Below are 17,964 nucleotides of genomic sequence, written 5' to 3'. Positions count from 1 at the left end.
CCAAAGTGTTGGGAGTACAGGCGTGAGCCACTGCGCCCGGCTGTGACAAGAACACTTTTCTAACTTACCCCCCTTTTCTACCACTACCACCTCCTTCCAGGGCCCTTCCCTGCCATTACTGTTACCAATTTGATATATATTTTCTAGGGCCCATTTCTTTGCGTTTCCACTAATGTATTTATTTGGACTCATTTTACTTTTCTGTTGTCTTTGAAACTTACAGTATTTAATATGCTGGTTTAATCTGGTTCTGAAGTTTTGTGTTAGAATCTGTTACTAGAATTTATGTGCCTTTTGACCAGGAGTATGTGGTACTTCTGCAGCATCCTAGCACCATGTCTTCTATAGAGTACATACTGAATCAAACCCAGCAAACACCAAAACCCCACTTGTTTCATTCATCCTTAAGACCTAGCCTCTACACTAATTGCCCCTCTCCTGGTTGGGGTTGTTAGGTGGTGGTGTGTCTTTGTCTAGCATAAGGCACTGAAAGGGATGTGAGAATAGCTTACTTCCTCTAAATAGTGCATTCTGCATGTGTAGGAAGTTTAGCGGCCTCTTGTCCATTATTCAGCGGTGGCCTCTTGATGTTGAATCCAGATAACTGGGCGTTAAAAAGTCCAGAAAGGCCAGGTGTGGTGGTTTGTGCTTATAATCCTAGCAATTTGGGAGGCTGAGATGGGAGGATTGCTTGATCACAGGAGTTCAAGACCAGGATGGGCAACGTAGTGAGACCCTGTCTCTACATTACAAAAAAGAAAAAAAAAAATGAGGTATGGTGGTACATGCTGATAGTCCTAGCTACTTGGGAGGCTGAGGTGGGAGGATCACTTGAGCCCATGAGTTCAAGGCTGCAGTGAGCCATTACCATGCCGCTGCACTCCAGTCTGGGCAACAAAGCAAGACCCTGTCTCAATCAGCCCAGAAAGCCTATCTCCGAGTTCTCATTGTCAGCTTTTCACAGACTAACAACAAAAGAAACATTTCTTTCATAAATAGTGTGTAGGAACAATTTTATCTTAACCACAGGTAATGCATACTATCTAGGAACCATATTTAAGAGAAAGGGGGATAGGAGGAATTACGTTTTCAAAATCATCAGTTCCTTCAAAACCGTGTCTATCCCAGGTGTTTTATCAAGGTCATTGGAATAATGAAAATGTTTCGTCTGTAGATAAGCCAATTCAAAATGGTAAGTACATTATCTTTCTGCTTTTATAAGTCTGTGGGTACCTTTTTGTTTTAATATATTTTGGATGTTACAATTTTTAGGGTCTTTAAGCAATGTTATTTTGTATATAAACCACCTGAGGTCCAGAAGCTTATGAGTTCCATGAAGTGATGTACCAGACTGGGAGCAGAGCCCAGAGGAAGGTAAGGCCTGATCACCATTTAGACTGTACTGTGTTTACTGCCACACTGGGACTGGGTTGTCTAGTTGTCCTTCTGTGCCAAGGGACCTGATCTTCATGTACACAATATACCACTGTACCTCTGCTACTTTCTGCTTCCCAAGGAGGCATTGGAGACTATGATACTGTGATTTATAAGAAGAAATAAATATTTTGCTATTTGTCTCTGGTTCCTGGCACAGAGCTCCCAAGTCTCCTGTAATTTCCTGGCTGGTAGGAAATTTTGTTCTAATGTTATGCCTCTCTGTGGGCCCCTGGATAGGGACTGGTCACCAGAAAGACCAGCCCATGATTAGAAGCTTAAAACTTTCAGCCCCACCCTGTGGAAGGGGAGAGAGGCTGCAGATTGAGTACAATTGATTATGCCCATATGATTAAGTCTCCATAAAAATCCCTGAACTACATGATTCTTAGAGCGTCCATGTTACTGAACATGTGGAGCTGGTGTGCCCTGAGAGGACACAGAAACCCATGCCCCTGCCCCATGTCTGTCTCCCATCTAGCTGTTCTGATAAGTACTTTCATAATAAATGGTTAAATGTAAATAAGATGTTTCCCTAAGCCATTCAAGCAAAGGATTGAATCCAAAGGGGTTAGGCAGCAGTGGGGAGTGTTGTGGGACCCTCAGATTTACAGCTAGTTGGTCAGAATAACAGGTCGAACCTGGGACTTGTGGTTGGGTCTGAATTAAGGGTAGTCTTGTGGGACCGAGCCATTAACCTCCAGGTAGGTAGAGCCAGAGCTGAGTTAAATTTGTAGGATCACCTACCAGAGAATTGATGTGTGGGGAAAAAAACTCACATCTGGTGTTGGAAGTGAAGTACTGAGAGTGAGTTGAGAGAAAAAAAGTGTTGGTTTTTCTTTTTCTTTTTTTTTTTTTAAAGATCATTTTATTTTTTGAGATGGTCTCACAGTTGCCCAGGTTGAAGTACAGCGGGTCAATCATGGTTCACTGCAGCGTTGATCTCCTGGGCTCAAGGGATCCTCCCACCTCAGCCTCCTGAGTACCAAGGACTACAGGTGTGCCACCACATCTAATTTTTAAATTTTTTGTAGAGTTGGAATTTCACTATGTTGCCCAGGCTGGTCTTGAACTCCTGGCCTGAAGTGATCCTCCTGCCTCAACCTCCAAAAGTGTTGGGATTACAGGCATGAGCTACCACGACTGGCCTGGTTTTTTATTCAGAGACCATCTGGTGAGACTTGAGTTTGTTTTTACACTCAATAGAAAAAAGCTTCATGTCCATTTTTAATGATAACCCTTCATTTGTGAGCAGTTGTGGTTAGAATCTTATTTGAAAATGATTAAGATGAATACTTGTGTGAGGCAGTCTGCCACAGGGTGTTTATAACCTATTTGAAGCATCAGGGTGTAAACTAATAGTAGCTGTTATTTATTGATTCATTCTAAATCATAGGTTATGTAAAGATCAAAAGTGTTTAATTTTAATATCATTATATTGTGTCATAATCCCAGTGTAGTCTAATCAAAGATCTCTGGGAGTGGATGGCGTGGCTGTTTAAAAAAGTATAAAGGGCATCCTCAGATTATTTGTTGTATCCCAGGTGCAATCTTGTCCTTTTCAGAGCTACTGCTAACCAACACTGCCATCTGGTGGACAGTAAGAAACTTCTGGTTCTTGTTGGGTCCATTGGCCAGGAAGGGTATTACGGCCATGCCAATGACTGACATGGAAGAATGAATCTGTTGAGGTGTTACTTGACTTCCTGTCTAGAATAGATATGGAAAACTAATTCAAAAAGAAAGTGTCTTTAAGAAGCCTGGGCCAGGTTAGTGCAGGCAGGGACTGTAGTCTTGCATACTAGTTTCCTGTCTGATAGGACCTTTCAGGTTTTGCTGCCTGGGTTTAATCTCAAGAAGGTTGACCCTCAGTGGGCCTGGAAGTGCCTGGAGGTTAGGCTGAAAGCTATCATTAGCAAGACTTGGTCTATCTGGGGAGAAGGGTTTGCTGATCTGGAGAATTTGGCAGCCAAAGCAGGCCTGAACCAATACCAATTTCTTTTTTTTTTTTGAGGCGGAGTCTCGCTCTGTCGCCCGGACTGGAGTGCAGTGGCCGGATCTCAGCTCACTGCAAGCTCCGCCTCCTGGGTTTACGCCATTCTCCTGCCTCAGCCTCCCGAGTAGCTGGGACTACAGGCGCCCGCCACCTCGCCCGGCTAGTTTTTTTTGTATTTTTTAGTAGAGACGGGGTTTCACCGTGTTAGCCAGGATGGTCTCGATCTCCTGACCTCGTGATCCGCCCGTCTCGGCCTCCCAAAGTGCTGGGATTACAGGCTTGAGCCACCGCGCCCGGCCACCAATACCAATTTCTTTCTTTCTTTTTTTTTTTTTGAGACGGAGTCTCGCTCTGTCCACCAGGCTGGAGTGCAGTGGCGCGATCTCGGCTCACTGCAAGCTCCGCCTCCTGGGTTCAAGCCATTCTCCTGCCTCAGCCTCCCGGGTAGCTGGGACTACAGGCGCCTGCCACCACGCCCGGCTAATCTTTTGTATTTTTAGTAGAGACGGGATTTCACCGTGGTCTCGATCTCCTGACCTTGTGATCCGCCCGCCTCGGCCTCCCAAAGTGCTGGGATTACAGGCGTGAGCCACCGCGCCCGGCCACCAATTTCTTTAGAAAAGAATCAACTTGATGTTTTCTCAGGACCTGGGAAGGAGGTGTGGTGGGCCACAAAGAGTTAATAAAGGCTGGGCACAGTGGCTCCTGCCTGTAATCCCAGCACTTTGGGAGGCTGAGGCGGGTGGATCATTTGAGGTCAGTAGTTCAAAACCAGCCTGGCTAACATGGTGAAACCCCATCTCTCCTAGAAATACAAAAATTAGCCGGGTGGTAGTGGTGGGCCCCTGTAATCCCAGCTACTGGGGAGGCTGAGGCAGGAGAATCGCTTCAGCCTGGGAAGCGGAGGTTGCAGTGAGCCGAGATCCCACCACTGTGCTCCAGCCTGGGCGACAGAGTGAGACACTGTCTCAAAAAAAAAAAAAGTCCTTAGTTGGATGCTGGTAAATGTCTCATAGTAAAAGTGGTTTATAAACATCTTGCCTTATGCTACTAAAAATACAAAGTAGCTGGTATACTTCTCACCTCCATTAAAGTGTCTGGGATCAAAGAATGGGGAAATGACTTTCTAGGTATTTCTCTCTCTTTTTTCTTTTTTTAGATGGAGTCTAGCTCTGTTGCCCAGGCTGGAGTGCAGTGGTGCGATCTCGGCTCACCACAACCTCCGCCTGCCCGGTTCAAGTGATTCTCCTGCCTCAGCCTCCCTAGTAGCTGGGACTACAGGCATGCGCCACCACGCCCAGCTAATTTTTGTATTTTTAGTAGAGACGGGGTTTCACTTTGTTGGCCAGGCTGGTCTTGAACTCCTGACCTCATGATCCACCCGCTTGGGCCTCCCGAAGTGCTGGGATTACAGGCGTGAGCCAGTACACCCGGCTGTATTTCTAGAACAGCAGGAACAAAGGCATGGAATTAAGGGAGGTGAGTAATCTTGGTCAGAATCATACAGTAGGACAATATGAGATGAAATTTGAGGGAGGCTCAAGTGGATTAGCTTTTTATTTCCTAAAGATGAAGGGGCCAAGATCAGGTTCTGGACTTGAGGAATGGAAAATATTTGGAATAAGCCCTCAAAGTTAGGGCCAAAAGAATCCAAGTGAAGGCGAGTTTAGTTTTTGTGGTCTTAGCCAGTTTCTCTAATGTGGGCACACTACATTAGAAAAAAGTGGGAGGGCCCTTTTGACTCTCTGACCAGCACCATGGTGGTTGGCAAGAACAAGCGCCTTACGAAAGGTGGCAAAAAGGGAGCGAAGAAGAAAGTGGCTGATCCATTTTCTAAGAAAGATTGGTATGATGTGAAAGCACCTGCTATGTCCAATATAAGAAATATTGGAAAGACAGACACTCGTCACCAGGACCCAAGGAACCAAAATTGCATCTGATGGTCTCAAGCGTCATGTGTTTTAAGTGAGTCTTGCTGATTTGCAGAATGATGAAGTTGCATTTAGAAAATTCAAGCTGATTACTGAAGATGTTCAGGACAAAAACTGCCTGACTAACTTCCATGGCGTGGATCTTACCTGTGACAAAATGTATTCCATGGTCAAAAAGTGGCAGACAATGATTGAAGCTCATGTTGATGTCAAGACTACCGATGGTTACTTGCTTCATCTGTTCTGTGTTGGTTTTACTAAAAAACGCAACAATCAGATACGGAAGACCTCTTATGCTCAGCACCAACAGGTCCGCCAAATCCGGAAGAAGATGATGGAAATCATGACCCGAGAGGTGCAGACAAATGACTTGAAAGAAGTGGTCAATAAATTGATTCCAGACAGCACTGGAAAAGACATAGAAAAGGCTTGCCAATCTATTTATCCTCTCCATGGTGTCTTCGTTAGAAAAGGAAAACTGCTGAAGAAGCCCAGGTTTGAATTGGGAAAGCTCATGGAGCTTCATGGTGAAGGCAGGAGTTCTGGAAAAGCCACCGGGGACGAGACGGGTGCTAAAGTGGAACGAGCTGATGCATATGAACCACCAGTCCAAGAATCTGTTTAAAGTTCAGACTTCAAATAGTGTCAAATAAAAAGTGCTATTTGTGAGGGAAAAAAAAAAAAGAAAAAAGTAGGAGGGGTAGTCCAGATATGACAGAAGGATAAAGGGTGAAGGAATCAAGAATACACGTGAGAATGTCTTTAAAATTGCCAAACACAGATTCCAGGATGTACAGGAAGACAAAGGAGACAGGTTAATTAGGGAGTGGGATAGGGCTCAGGGACCAAAGCCTCCTAAGGGATGCGCAAAGGTAGTTTCCAGGAAGGGACTCTTGATTTGGTTGATTGGAAGAACCAAACAACAATTAGCCCTAGGCTTCCTCCAAGGAAATTCCCTAAAGAAAAGTCTTACTATTCAGAGTGTTATTAAGTCCCAGGGTCTTCGCTGCCACTAATAGATCTTTTGGAGGGCCTGATATCAGATATTTCCCTATTCTTAGGAGGAGATGGCTGTTCAGGGAAGGCCAGATGTTAACAGAAGAAACAGAAGGATATTAAACATTCCATTAAGCTGGTGATTGGAAAAGAAAAAAAAGTTAAACATTGCCGCAAAATCCTTTGGTTTCAGTGTTGAAACTAAATAAAACTATGGAGGCAGCAAGATGTTAAGTGGGGCAAGAGGGTCATAGACCAGTTTTCATTCTTAGGTAATTTTCATCTATTTGAAATATCCACACATTGGGCATTGCGGCAAATTCCAGAATGGCACTTGTCTTGGTCTTTAAAGTTGGTTGAATACAGTACTTGAGGTATTGGTTGGATTTTTGAAAGGCAGGCTCATTTATTGAAAGGCTGGCAATGATAAATAGGCTCACAATTCAAAATGGAGGGATACAGACTTACATTGCTTGCCCATGGTTTTGTGATGATAAATCTGTGTGGGACTATGAAGCTATTAGAAATGTTCAGTTTTTTATTTATTTTTATTTTTTATTTTTTATTTTTTTTTGAGACGGAGTCTCGCTCTGTCACCCAGGCTGGAGTGCGGTGGCGCGATCTCCACTCACTGCAAGCTCCGCCTCCCGGGTTCACGCCATTCTCCTGTCTCAGCCTCCCGTGTAGCTGGGACTACAGGCACCTGCCACCGCGCCCGGCTAATTTTTGTGTTTTTAGTAGAGACAGGGTTTCACCGTGTTAGTCAGGATGGGAAATGTTCAGTTTAAGTGTTTGGCATATTGATATGCTGACAGAAAAAACGGTATGGCAATTTTTATATAATGATCTATGCTCTGTAGAGTGGCATACATAGAAAAGATTTGTCAGAAGTAAGCCAATAACCATGATCACCTCTGGGTGGGGGAATTACAGGTGTCCCCCTCCAGGTACCCTCCCTTCCCCCCATTCCTTACATTTCTTAGTCCTCACATTATCTTGATAAGTTTGGGGAAAAAATAAATAAAATCCCTGAGGTTTTTAAGCATCAGAAACAATTTGAGCTCAAATCAATTAGTGGTCACCCCTGTATACCTTTTAAGTAAACCCCTCTCCCTATAGTTGACAGTAGTGGCTTCTGGCTTACTGGGTATCACAGAAAACTTCAGCTTAACTTAGTTTAAACAGTAGGAACACAAGACTATGAGAATTTTTCAGTTGACCAAAATTTTTTCAGCTGACTTGAAAAATCCAGCCACCTGCTAAAGGTTGGAAAGGCATGACTGGAATACTTAGGTAGACTCCTAACTCAGGTTGCATACAGGAAAGCAGACTACAGTGGCCCAGGGATAAGCAGCAATTTTCCAGGACTAAGTAATTTCTGGAGCTTGTACATTTGGAACACATTTACAACAATCTGTCATGGGACTCAATCTAAAGGGGCTAAATTGCTACTTTTATTTATCCTCTGGGAGGGAATGTGAGAAATAATGGATCAAGTCACATGATACCAATTCAACAGATATGCCAAATCCTTCATGTTCTAGAATTGGTTTCTGAAATCCTATGGTTTCACTGGTTTTAGAAAGTTTTGATTTGAAGAATCTCTTGGTGTACAAGTCAATTCAGCTGTTAGTTTTGAACATGCAAGTTTGTTCCAATATAATATATTATTTGCTTAGGGAGCAATTCATTCTGCAAGAAAATGAACGCAGAAAACTGCACTTCTTGAACCAAGCTGCAGGGAAACACATAAAGCACACACACCTCCAATAGATAGTCTTTCACAGTGACATTGAACTACACCCATCCTTATTTCCTTTCCCTCTGATTCCAGATAGCCCACCTTCCAGATAACCCACCTTCTTTTCCCTCTATTCCAGATAGCCCTTACTTTCACAGGAAGTCAAATCACAAACCGCAACCCTTCTGAGGCTCACTTCCACAAGCACACTTTGAGTCTTCCTCAAGGTAAAGTGCCATATTTGTTTGTAGTGTTTATTATATTTCTTAAATGTTTATGTGTAAACCCACTGTTTTTAAATGTGTCACTGGTGAAGTTTTAAAGTGCTATGCCCTAACACCATTTTTCATATAAGCCCTGTGGTTTGTATTTGTGGAACTTTTCATGGTGTAGTGATTTTTAGAAACTGAAATGGAATTCATTTTCCTAAAAGGTTGTATAGGCTGGCCTTTTTCCTTTCTATATGAAATGTTTGCTTAATATTTTCTTGTTCAATGTAATTTGTCTCTGCAAAACAGGAGTAAATTCTAGTTATTCAAAAACTTTGTAGATGAGTCCCCACATATGTATTACCCACTCCCAAATAAATTAGGGGATAAAATAAATAGGTTGGCTATACAATCCGTTTTTTTTTTTTTGAGAGTTGGGGTCTGGCTCTGTCACCCATGCTAGAGTGCAGTGGTGTGATCTTAGTTCACTGCAACCTCCGTCTCTTGGGTTCAAGCTATTCTGCCTTAGACTCCAAAGTAGCTGGGATTACAGGCATGTACAACTACACCCAGCCAATTTTTGTATTTTTAGTAGAGACCGGGTTTCAACATGTTGGCCAACCTGGTCTCAAACTCCTGACCTCAAGTAATCTGCGGGCCTCAGCCTCTCAAAGTGCTAGGATTATGGGCATGAACCACCACACCCGGCCTAAGTTCACTGATAAGAAAAGTGCCTCAGGTTATCACAGTATCTTCTAGATGTTTAATGTGAAAATAATGTGATTATATTTTATCTATAGAATGGGAGAGATGAGACTACATTGACTTGCCTATGACATCCTGGTAGTTGTTTACTAGACAACTATGATAGGAATTTGTCTAATTGACATTCACCTCTTATAATGGCTATTCCAAGATGCAGCTCCTTCCCTGCTGCCCTTCTAGAACAAGAAATCAAGAGTGAATGACTTTCTAAATCACTCTTGAAAAGTGTATAGAAGTCTCAGTGAATGTGTTTATGCAAAAAGGCCGAACGGAGATCTAATATATACACATTTGCTCTGTCCTTTTTGTTACTTGAAGGGTTGTGCAAACATTACCTTTCCGAAGCCTTCCCTAACCCCAGGCAAAATTTATTACACCTTTTCCAAATACTTTGTATATACCTGTTATATACTATTTAGCATAGATGGGCCAGTCCTCAGCATCTTTTTTTTTTTTAAACCATCATATCACCAATGCCTGCCTAACACTTTTGAGTAAGTTGTAAATACAAGGTGTTTTTTTGTTTGTTTTGAGACAGAGTCTTGCTCTGTCTGCCAGGCTGGAGTGCAATGGCACGATCTCGACTCACTGCAACCTCCGCCTCCCGGGTTCAAGCAATTCTTCTGCCTAAGCCTTCTGAGTAGCTGGGATTACACGCCTGTACCACCACACCCGGCTAATTTTTATATTTTTAGTAGAGACGGGGTTTCACCATGTTGGTCAGGCTGGTCTCAAACTCCTGACCTCAGGTGATCAACCCGCCTCAGCCTCCCAAAGTGCTGGGATTATAGCCGTGGGCCACCACACCTGGCCCAAGATAGTTCTATCTTACACTTATGTAGGGCATGGCATGTGCCGCTGGGAACAGTGATCCCTGTCTTTGTCGTGAACTTCTTCCACTTACTAAAGCAAACCTGTTATCACCTACCTTGAACCGTTGTTTCCATATTCCACAGTAGCCCCACCTGTCAGTTACCATCCTTATGATGCCGCCAGAGGACCACACTGGCTCTTCTTGGAAAAGCAGTCAATTCACATCTGATCTTACACTTCCTTCTCATTTTTTTTTTTTTCTTTTTTTTTTGAGAAAGTGTTGCTCTGTCGCCCAGGCTTGAGTGCAGTGGCACGGTCTCGGCTCACTCACTGCAACCTCTGCCTCCCAGACTCAAGCAATTCTCGTGCCTCGGTCTAGAGAGTAGCTGGGACTACAGGCCTGTGCCACCAGGCCCAGCTAATTTTTATATTTTTAGTAGAGGAGTTGTTTCACCATGTTGGCCAGGCTGGTCTCAAACTTCTGGCCTCGTGATTTACCCACCTTGGTCTCCCAAAGTGTATTTGTTTACTCATCCAGCTCTCCACATCTTTTATCCTCTGTTAAATTTGGGTCAAAGACTAAGGGGTGGTGAGGCAGTGTTGGCCTCGGTACTCATGATGCCCTTTCTCTCAAAGTGGAGTCCATTTGACCCACCCGTACAATGTATGTCCTTGGTATACCCTCCACTGGCCCCAGGGCTGAGGTCTTTTTCACAGACAACACACAGAAAGGACAATCCTGTTTTAGCTACAGCCAGTTGTGAAAACCTCCCCAGCCAAGAAAGGGAACTTACAAGGCATGCAGCCAGTGACCTGGAGCCTGCCAACATTTCGTTGTTATTTAAAAGTCAATTACTTTTCATTAAAAGAACCAGGACGATTACTGTGGGAGCCAAAGTACTTCGCATACTACTAACATTTGCTACATTTTTATATGGTTTCAAAACATATCTATGTAGGTTTATATAATAATTGCATAACCAGGCCATGTCATAACTTTTGCAGTTGGAAATGTCTGAGTCTGCATCCTGGTAACAGGACTGGCAGCATACATAACCTTGTGTCTTGGCCAACTTGTTATCCCAATTCATACTGAATACCGTATTGAATACAGAATGATAACTAGCTGGGCACAGTGGCTCACACTTGTAATCCCAGCACTGTGGATGGCCAAGTGGGCGGACCACCTGAGGTGAGGAGTTCAAGACCAGCCTTGGCCAACATGGTGAAACCCTATTCCTACTAAAACCACAAAAATTAGCTGGGCATGGTGGCGTGGGCCTGTAATTGCAGCTACTTGGGAGGCTGAGGTAGAAGAATCCCTTGAACCCGGGAGACGGAGGTTGCAGTAAGCCGAGATTGTGCCACTGCACTTCAGCCTGGATGACAACAGCAAACTCCATCTCAAAAAAACGAAACAAAACAAAACCCATTATATAGAATAACTAAATCACTTTTTCCTCTCCCATGGCTGACTGCTGATCTCATTTGTGAGCATCTTTGATAAGATGGCATCTAGAAATAGAACACATTGAATCTATTGATCTACAGTATATATGCACAGAGCAAAGTAAAGGTGTAACAGCACTTTTCTGAAGCTTATTAATTTTACCCGGATGTTATTAAATCCATAACCTATCTACCAAAAAGGGAAGTGACAGAAAACCAGACACTGCTTTTTCTGGGTATTACAGTCCCCAGACACATGGCCGAGGAGAAATGCATTTGAATGCATGTATTGATTATTCATGAAAAGAAATCCATATTCCAGTAAAAACATTATTAGGGCCAGGTGTGGTGGCTTACACTTGTAATTCCAGCACTTTGGGAGGCTGAGGTGGGAAGATCACTTGAGCTCAGGAGATAGAGACCAGCCTTGGTAACATAAAACCTCATCTCTACTAAAAAAAAAAAAAAATACATACATAAGAAAATAATAAAATAAAAAATTTAAAAATCACACCTGTAATTCCAGCACTTTGGGAGGCTGAGGCGGGTGGATCATCAGGTCAGGAGTGAGTTCGAGACCAGCCTGGCCAACATAGAGAACCCCATCTCTATGAAAAATACAAAAATTAGCCAGGTGTGGTGGCACACACCTGTAGTCCCAGCTACTCGGGAGGCTGAGGCCGGAGAATCACTTGAACCCGGGAGTTGGAGGTCGCATTCAGCTGAGATCACACCATTGCACTCCAGCCTGGGTGACAGAGTGAAACTCAGTCTCAAAAAATTAGCTGAGCACAGTGATGTGTGCCTGTAGTCCCAGCTACTTGGGAGGCTGAGGCAGGAGGATCACCTGAGCCCAGGAGTTCAAGGCTACAGTGAGCTATGATTGCACCACTGTACTCCAGCCTGGGCAACAGAGCGAGACTGTCTCAAAAAACCATTATACACTAGAATGGGAAAGAACTAAAGTACTCACCACGACTTTCCTTTTATAAAGGCTTTGTTGTTCCTCAAATTATTCTACACATTTAAGGTAACACCATACCACTGTCTGGAGGGAGCTGACACACTCAAGACATAATCCTGAGGAGCATTAGACCCAACCAAAAGGATGGAGAGAAAAAGGCCAGAGGAATTGCTCCAGTAATTAGGGAGTAATCAGTAATCAACTCTCCAGCCTTCCAAAAAGCCTACAAATGTCGTTAAGGATGTAAGCATTATGGTCCTCTCCCTTCACCCCAGGTTTACAAGGAATTAGGTCAGTAGCATGGAATTCAGACTATGGATAGAATATTCTTCCGACTATGGCTAGAATACTCTCATTAAGGTGGGTCTGCATTGAAAGAAGCCACATTGCCTGGCTTTATCTTCGTTAGCTTCAGCTATTCAGAATAAGTTGTAAATGTGGTTAAAAGGTGGCTCATGCAAGAGCAAGAAGCAAAAGCTTTTGAGGAAAAACAATCGCCACAGACTGTGGGATCCTAGCAGGCTTTAGGGGACCAGCAGGTGTTGCTCTACTCCAGAATTAACACCTTGGCTTTCACGTAATATCAAAATTAAATCAGATGGAACATATGAAAGCATTAGGCAAAAGAAGCCACTTTATCCTGAGGCACATATGGAAAAATGGTATTTAAGAAAGTCAAAAGCTCACCAAAGGTGGTTCACAAAATCATTTGAAATATTCCTCAGGCCAATTTTTCTTTCTAGCCAAGTAGTCATTATCCATCCCATGATGAGTGTAGGTAATTAATGTGAAATGCCACATGTAGGTAATCCACGTGAAATGTAATTGCTCACATTCCTGGCTGAACCTTGCCTGCAGTGGAGGGTGGCATAACAGATTACATGGAGCTAAACGATGGTGACAAAGGGAAAAACAGTATAAGCAACTTGCAGGGTGTTACAACTTGGACTCCCACTTTCTTAAGCTAAATGCTTTCAGATGAGAAGGAAAGGCTATCCTCTCAATATCCTGCAGGTGTCAGTGGAGACCTACATCTTTCCAGCAACTTAAAGAGTTACGGATACGTAAGCTTCAAGCAACCAACTGACAATAGCAGCCAGCTATTAAAACCAAGACTTCAAATTAAAACAACTTGCTAAGGTCATACAGTAAGTGGCAGAACTCATATTTATACCCAGGATGACTGACTTCAGGCTCTTCTCTGCCCCCAGTGGTATGCTTGTCAACAGAGGGAGAACTCTGGAAAAAGTCAATTTTTGATAAAGTCCTTTTAATGGAAAATGTAAAACCCCTTTCAACTTTAATGTACAAAGCCATATGTAACACTTGCACTTTAACAAAAGCAAGCCAATGTTTTAAAAAAATACATCATTAAATGTATATATGTATATATTTACATAGCATATTAAGTTTAATATTTAGCTTTAAAAGTTCACATAAATTTTACCAAAATGAGACAATTTTAAATAAATTACACCTTTTGAAAATGTTTAATTGTACAGTCAATAGCTTCAACAAAATATTGAAGTGTCTGTATTTAGTATCTACTTTATATACTTTATACTTTACAAATTTTACAATTATTTGGCAGTAATTTTCTGATTATGACATGACTGCTGTGCGATTCAGCAATTTCCCAGATGCAGGCAATAGCTGGTGTTTGTGTCCTATTCTCACAGTAACTGTCTCAATGTAGTGAAAAATATCAGTAATTTTAGTAAACTGTACAAGGTCACATTTACACTTGATCAACAATATAGCATAGAATTTTTTATTTTTTACCAAAAATAAATACATCATTTTAAATCTGGCATTTTCACAAACATCATATACACTATAATACAAAACAGCTATATAGTGCTGCTTTTAAAATTCTGTTTGTTTTATAGCTAACATTGAATCACAGGAGCTGTGACATAGGCTATACTGCTGCAGTGTCAGTAACAAGTAATTACTACAAAGAGAATTTCTTGGCACTGATGGTTTTATGAAGCGTAAGTCAGTGTGCATACATATCATCATTCAAGGTTAAGTAATCCCAGTTCAATGACCTAAACATATCAAACTGGATCACACTTAATTTTCTTCCATATCCTCTACTTCATCCTCGTGTATCTTCAAGGCTCTCACCATTTCTTTGACGGCATGATACAAAATATTTTTAACCTGAAAGAGATGTTGATTTCTAATCACTTCAGTTGGACAGAAATTAAAAAATGACAACTTCCAGAGTTTACAAAAAAAACTATTTTAATAGGGGCTTAGGAGAGCCAAATATAAGAAAAATGTTAAGCCAAAAGGGATACATACTATAAATCATACAATTAAATACACGTTGGTGTTAATCTTTGTCACCCTAATGTGACCAACTAGGCAATGACTGCCTGAGCTGTTCTACATGTATCATATTTCTGAATATAAAAAGCCTGCAGAACAGGACCTAGAACACCCAACTCTTACCTGTAGTTTATCATCATAATTGATTTCTTCCTTCAAAAGTCTCAGTTCCTGTGTTAAATGAAATGACTCCACAAGATGTTCTGGAGACACAAAATCTTCAGTTACCTGAATACAGCTGTGAAAATTCTGAACCTATCCCCAAAAGAAAAACAGTGAAATACAAGTTTTAGGAGGTGGAGCAAAGAAAAGCCGAGTTATTTAAAACCAATGAACACAAGAGACAATTCTGCTGGAGAATTTACTTTCTCCAAAACATCAAATGGATTTTAAAGGAGAAGACCACATTTTATGAGAAAGTTACGTCACTGAAAAGCTTCATGTAAAGTGACTTTGTAAATGGAATATTTTTAAATGATAAAAAGAAAATAACTTTTCCAGGAATCCTTTGGAGAGGCTGATAACCAGATATTAAATTATCAATTTTGCCAAGTGGACTTTTAAAAAATGTGTTCCTTTTAAAAACTAACTTGAAAGAATTTATGAGGCAATCTATCTGAGTATGTTTATTGTTGCTCCATTGGCTTTGGATTTTGGTCATTTCACTGTTAACTCTTACATCAGAGAATAAAGAAAAGGAAATGAAACTTTTGTTAGGAACTGGGATGGAAAATGTAGTTCCAGACAGATCTAATTACCTCGAGTGAGTTTCAGAAATATGCCAGGATTTTGGTTATTCGTGCCTTTCTTTTGTGACTTTCTTTCAAATTAGCCAATTAAAGATACCCCTTCAATCACCGGTGACATCAGTACAACAGTTTTTCAACAGTGTTCTCTCTCCTGACTAAACAGTTTTCCCAAGAAGCCAGTCAATAGTCTTATCTGTTATTTGCTCAGCATTTACAAACTGACTTTGCACTTGACTATTAGAGCTGCTTTCTATTAATGCCAGTAAAACAAGAAAGTAAGGCCCAAGCTGATCCAATCTGGGATTTCTAGATTGTCTTCTCTTGATATTAAAAAATGTCACAAAAATTCCTGGGAAAGGAGAAATAATTGGAAAACTAAGCATTTAAAGTTATTCTAATTTTAAGTATGCAAAATAAATTTAATTGGGAGGAGTGAGATGAAGGAGATAGTAAGTGGGAAATGGAGACTGTGGGAAAAAAAATCTAATTGATGATAGGGTGATGGAATTCCAGAGGGGCTAGAATTCCTCCTCTGGGCATAATGACCACCTGAACAGCTGCTGAAGTCTGCAGAGTTCTTTAACTCAAGCACTGTGCCTCTATTGATAACTTGGTAGCATAGTAAAGTAAACATTCTCTTTCTTTAATCATTAGGCTGTTGGTTCCTCTGGAGGATGAACATAGTGGATGCCTCATATTTTCAGCATTTCTGTACAGTCTCACTGGCTCTTCATAATGTGTCTGTAGAACAGATGCTCTATTTCACAGAGCAGGAAACTATGGATGAGATGTTCAGCGCCTGTCCCAAGACAAATCAGCCAATAAATGGCAAGTCAACAGGAGCCCAACTCCTGCGGTGTCTTGTCTAACAGATGCTTTACAGTCCTGCTTATTAACTCTCATACCAGCATACACAGTCTCCAAATGCCCTCTCTCCTTATATCTTTCATTTATCTGAACTTAAGGAGAGTAAGTCTTTCCAAAGTTTTAGCATGAAAGAACCTTTTGGTATATCTAGCTCTAGCATGTCCTAAAATCATTTGTAGCTCCAAAATGTATACTTGGTTCTTTTTAAATACAATTTCTCTTTATTGATATTCTCACTTTGTTCATCCATCATTTTCCTGGTTTCTGTTAGCTCTTTGAGCATATTTAAGACAGTTGTCTAGTAAGTCCAATGTCTGGGCTTCCCAGGGAAGGTTTTCGCCAATTTATTTTCTCCCTTTGAATGGGCCATACTTTCCTCTTTCTGTGTATGCCTTGTACCTTTTTATTGAAAACTGGGCATCTGAACATTACAATGTGTAATCATAATCTCTCCCTGCCTCAGTTTGCTGTTGTTGATTCCTGAGGGCTGCAGTCATCCACTTGTTTAGTGACTTTCCAAACTGTTTTTGCAAAGGCAGTATTCCTTGTTGGGTGTGGTCACTGAAGTCTCTGTTCCACTATCTCATTGGTCAGCCAGTGCCCTAACAAGAGATTTCCTTAAATGCCAAAAATCAGCCGCCCTTTTCTTCATTAAGCAGTCTCTTGGTTGCTGTATACGTTTTCGATTAGATTCCAGAGTTCTGAAAAAGTTCATTCTGTCAGTCTTTGCCAGCTTATGGTTGTTTTAAAATGACTTTTAGAACAGTAACCTTTATTAGTGCTTACAAGATGCTATTAGGTTTCCTAATGACCCCTACCTGATATATTTTGCATAAAGGCTTGAGGACTACTTTGAAGAGCCCAGGTTCAGTTTTAAAGCAGAACACAACTCAACTTCTCATTTTGATTACCTTTTCTTTGTCACATTTGAGTCATTTATATTTCACTTCCTTGACATTGTCTTATTCATACTTGCCTAAAAGCATCAGTTATAATTATAAATGGGTAATGTTAAGAAAATAAAATTTGTGGCCAGGCGCGGTGGCTCAAGCCTGTAATCCCAGCACTTTGGGAGGCCGAGACGGGCGGATCACGAGGTCAGGAGATCGAGACCATCCTGGCTAACATGGTGAAACCCCGTCTCTACTAAAAAATACAAAAAACTAGCCGGGCGACATGGCGGGCGCCTGTAGTCCCAGCTGCTTGGGAGGCTGAGGCAGGAGAATGGCGTAAACCCAGGAGGCGGAGCTTGCAGTGAGCTGAGACCCGGCCACTGCACTCCAGCCTGGGCGGCAGAGCGAGACTCCGTCTCAAAAAAAAATAAAATAAAATAAAATTTGTATTCACAGTAGGATTATTGACACTGTGATTGCTATTCACTCAGTTATTTGTAAGAACTTAGTGTGGAAAGATTTTGCCAAGAAGTCCTTTTGGTCATATGAATACAGAGAATTACAACTTTAAAATTTTCTAAACTCATGACAAAAAACCAAACACAATTAAATTCAGTATTTTTGGGCAAAGTTTACTAAAGATTATGTGTTAACTTAAAAAAACAAAAAACAAAAAATGGTTGCTGTTTTTAAGTAAAGGCCACTCTAAACCTCAGAATACTACAGAATCCTGGAGGTCAGTGTCATTGCTCTGTGGAGGGATGTACAGGAGTTTCACAGACTGAGTCCCAGTTACTAAGAGAAGATTTGTAAGTCTCCC

The 17,964-nt window shown here is 41.6% G+C and overlaps 1 protein-coding gene and 1 pseudogene across 10 annotated transcripts in view; one reads left to right on the top strand and one right to left on the bottom strand.

Moving 5' to 3' along the window:
* The first annotated feature begins 4,739 nt into the window (after positions 1-4,739).
* On the top strand, positions 4,740-6,516 carry LOC117081968 (annotated as a pseudogene). The gene has a single exon (XR_004436400.1). The product of XR_004436400.1 is annotated as a 40S ribosomal protein S3a-like (transcript).
* A 7,034-nt stretch (positions 6,517-13,550) lies between these two features.
* The window catches only part of JMJD1C (jumonji domain containing 1C), a 374,654-nt gene continuing 370,240 nt past the window's right edge, over positions 13,551-17,964 (bottom strand). For all 9 annotated transcript variants that reach the window (XM_033208321.1, XM_033208324.1, XM_033208322.1 and 6 more), the window contains 2 exons: positions 14,759-14,890; positions 13,551-14,464 (listed from right to left, as the gene is read on the bottom strand). In XM_033208321.1, the coding sequence (XP_033064212.1) occupies positions 14,375-14,464; positions 14,759-14,890 (222 nt within the window). In that variant the 3' untranslated portion in view covers positions 13,551-14,374. The remainder of the gene's footprint in view (positions 14,465-14,758; positions 14,891-17,964) is intronic.

The sequence above is a fragment of the Trachypithecus francoisi genome, unplaced genomic scaffold (genome assembly GCF_009764315.1).
Source record: "Trachypithecus francoisi isolate TF-2019V2 unplaced genomic scaffold, Tfra_2.0 Lachesis_group9, whole genome shotgun sequence".
Classification (NCBI taxonomy): domain Eukaryota; kingdom Metazoa; phylum Chordata; class Mammalia; order Primates; family Cercopithecidae; genus Trachypithecus; species Trachypithecus francoisi.
This window is presented reverse-complemented; position numbering and strand designations above follow the sequence as displayed.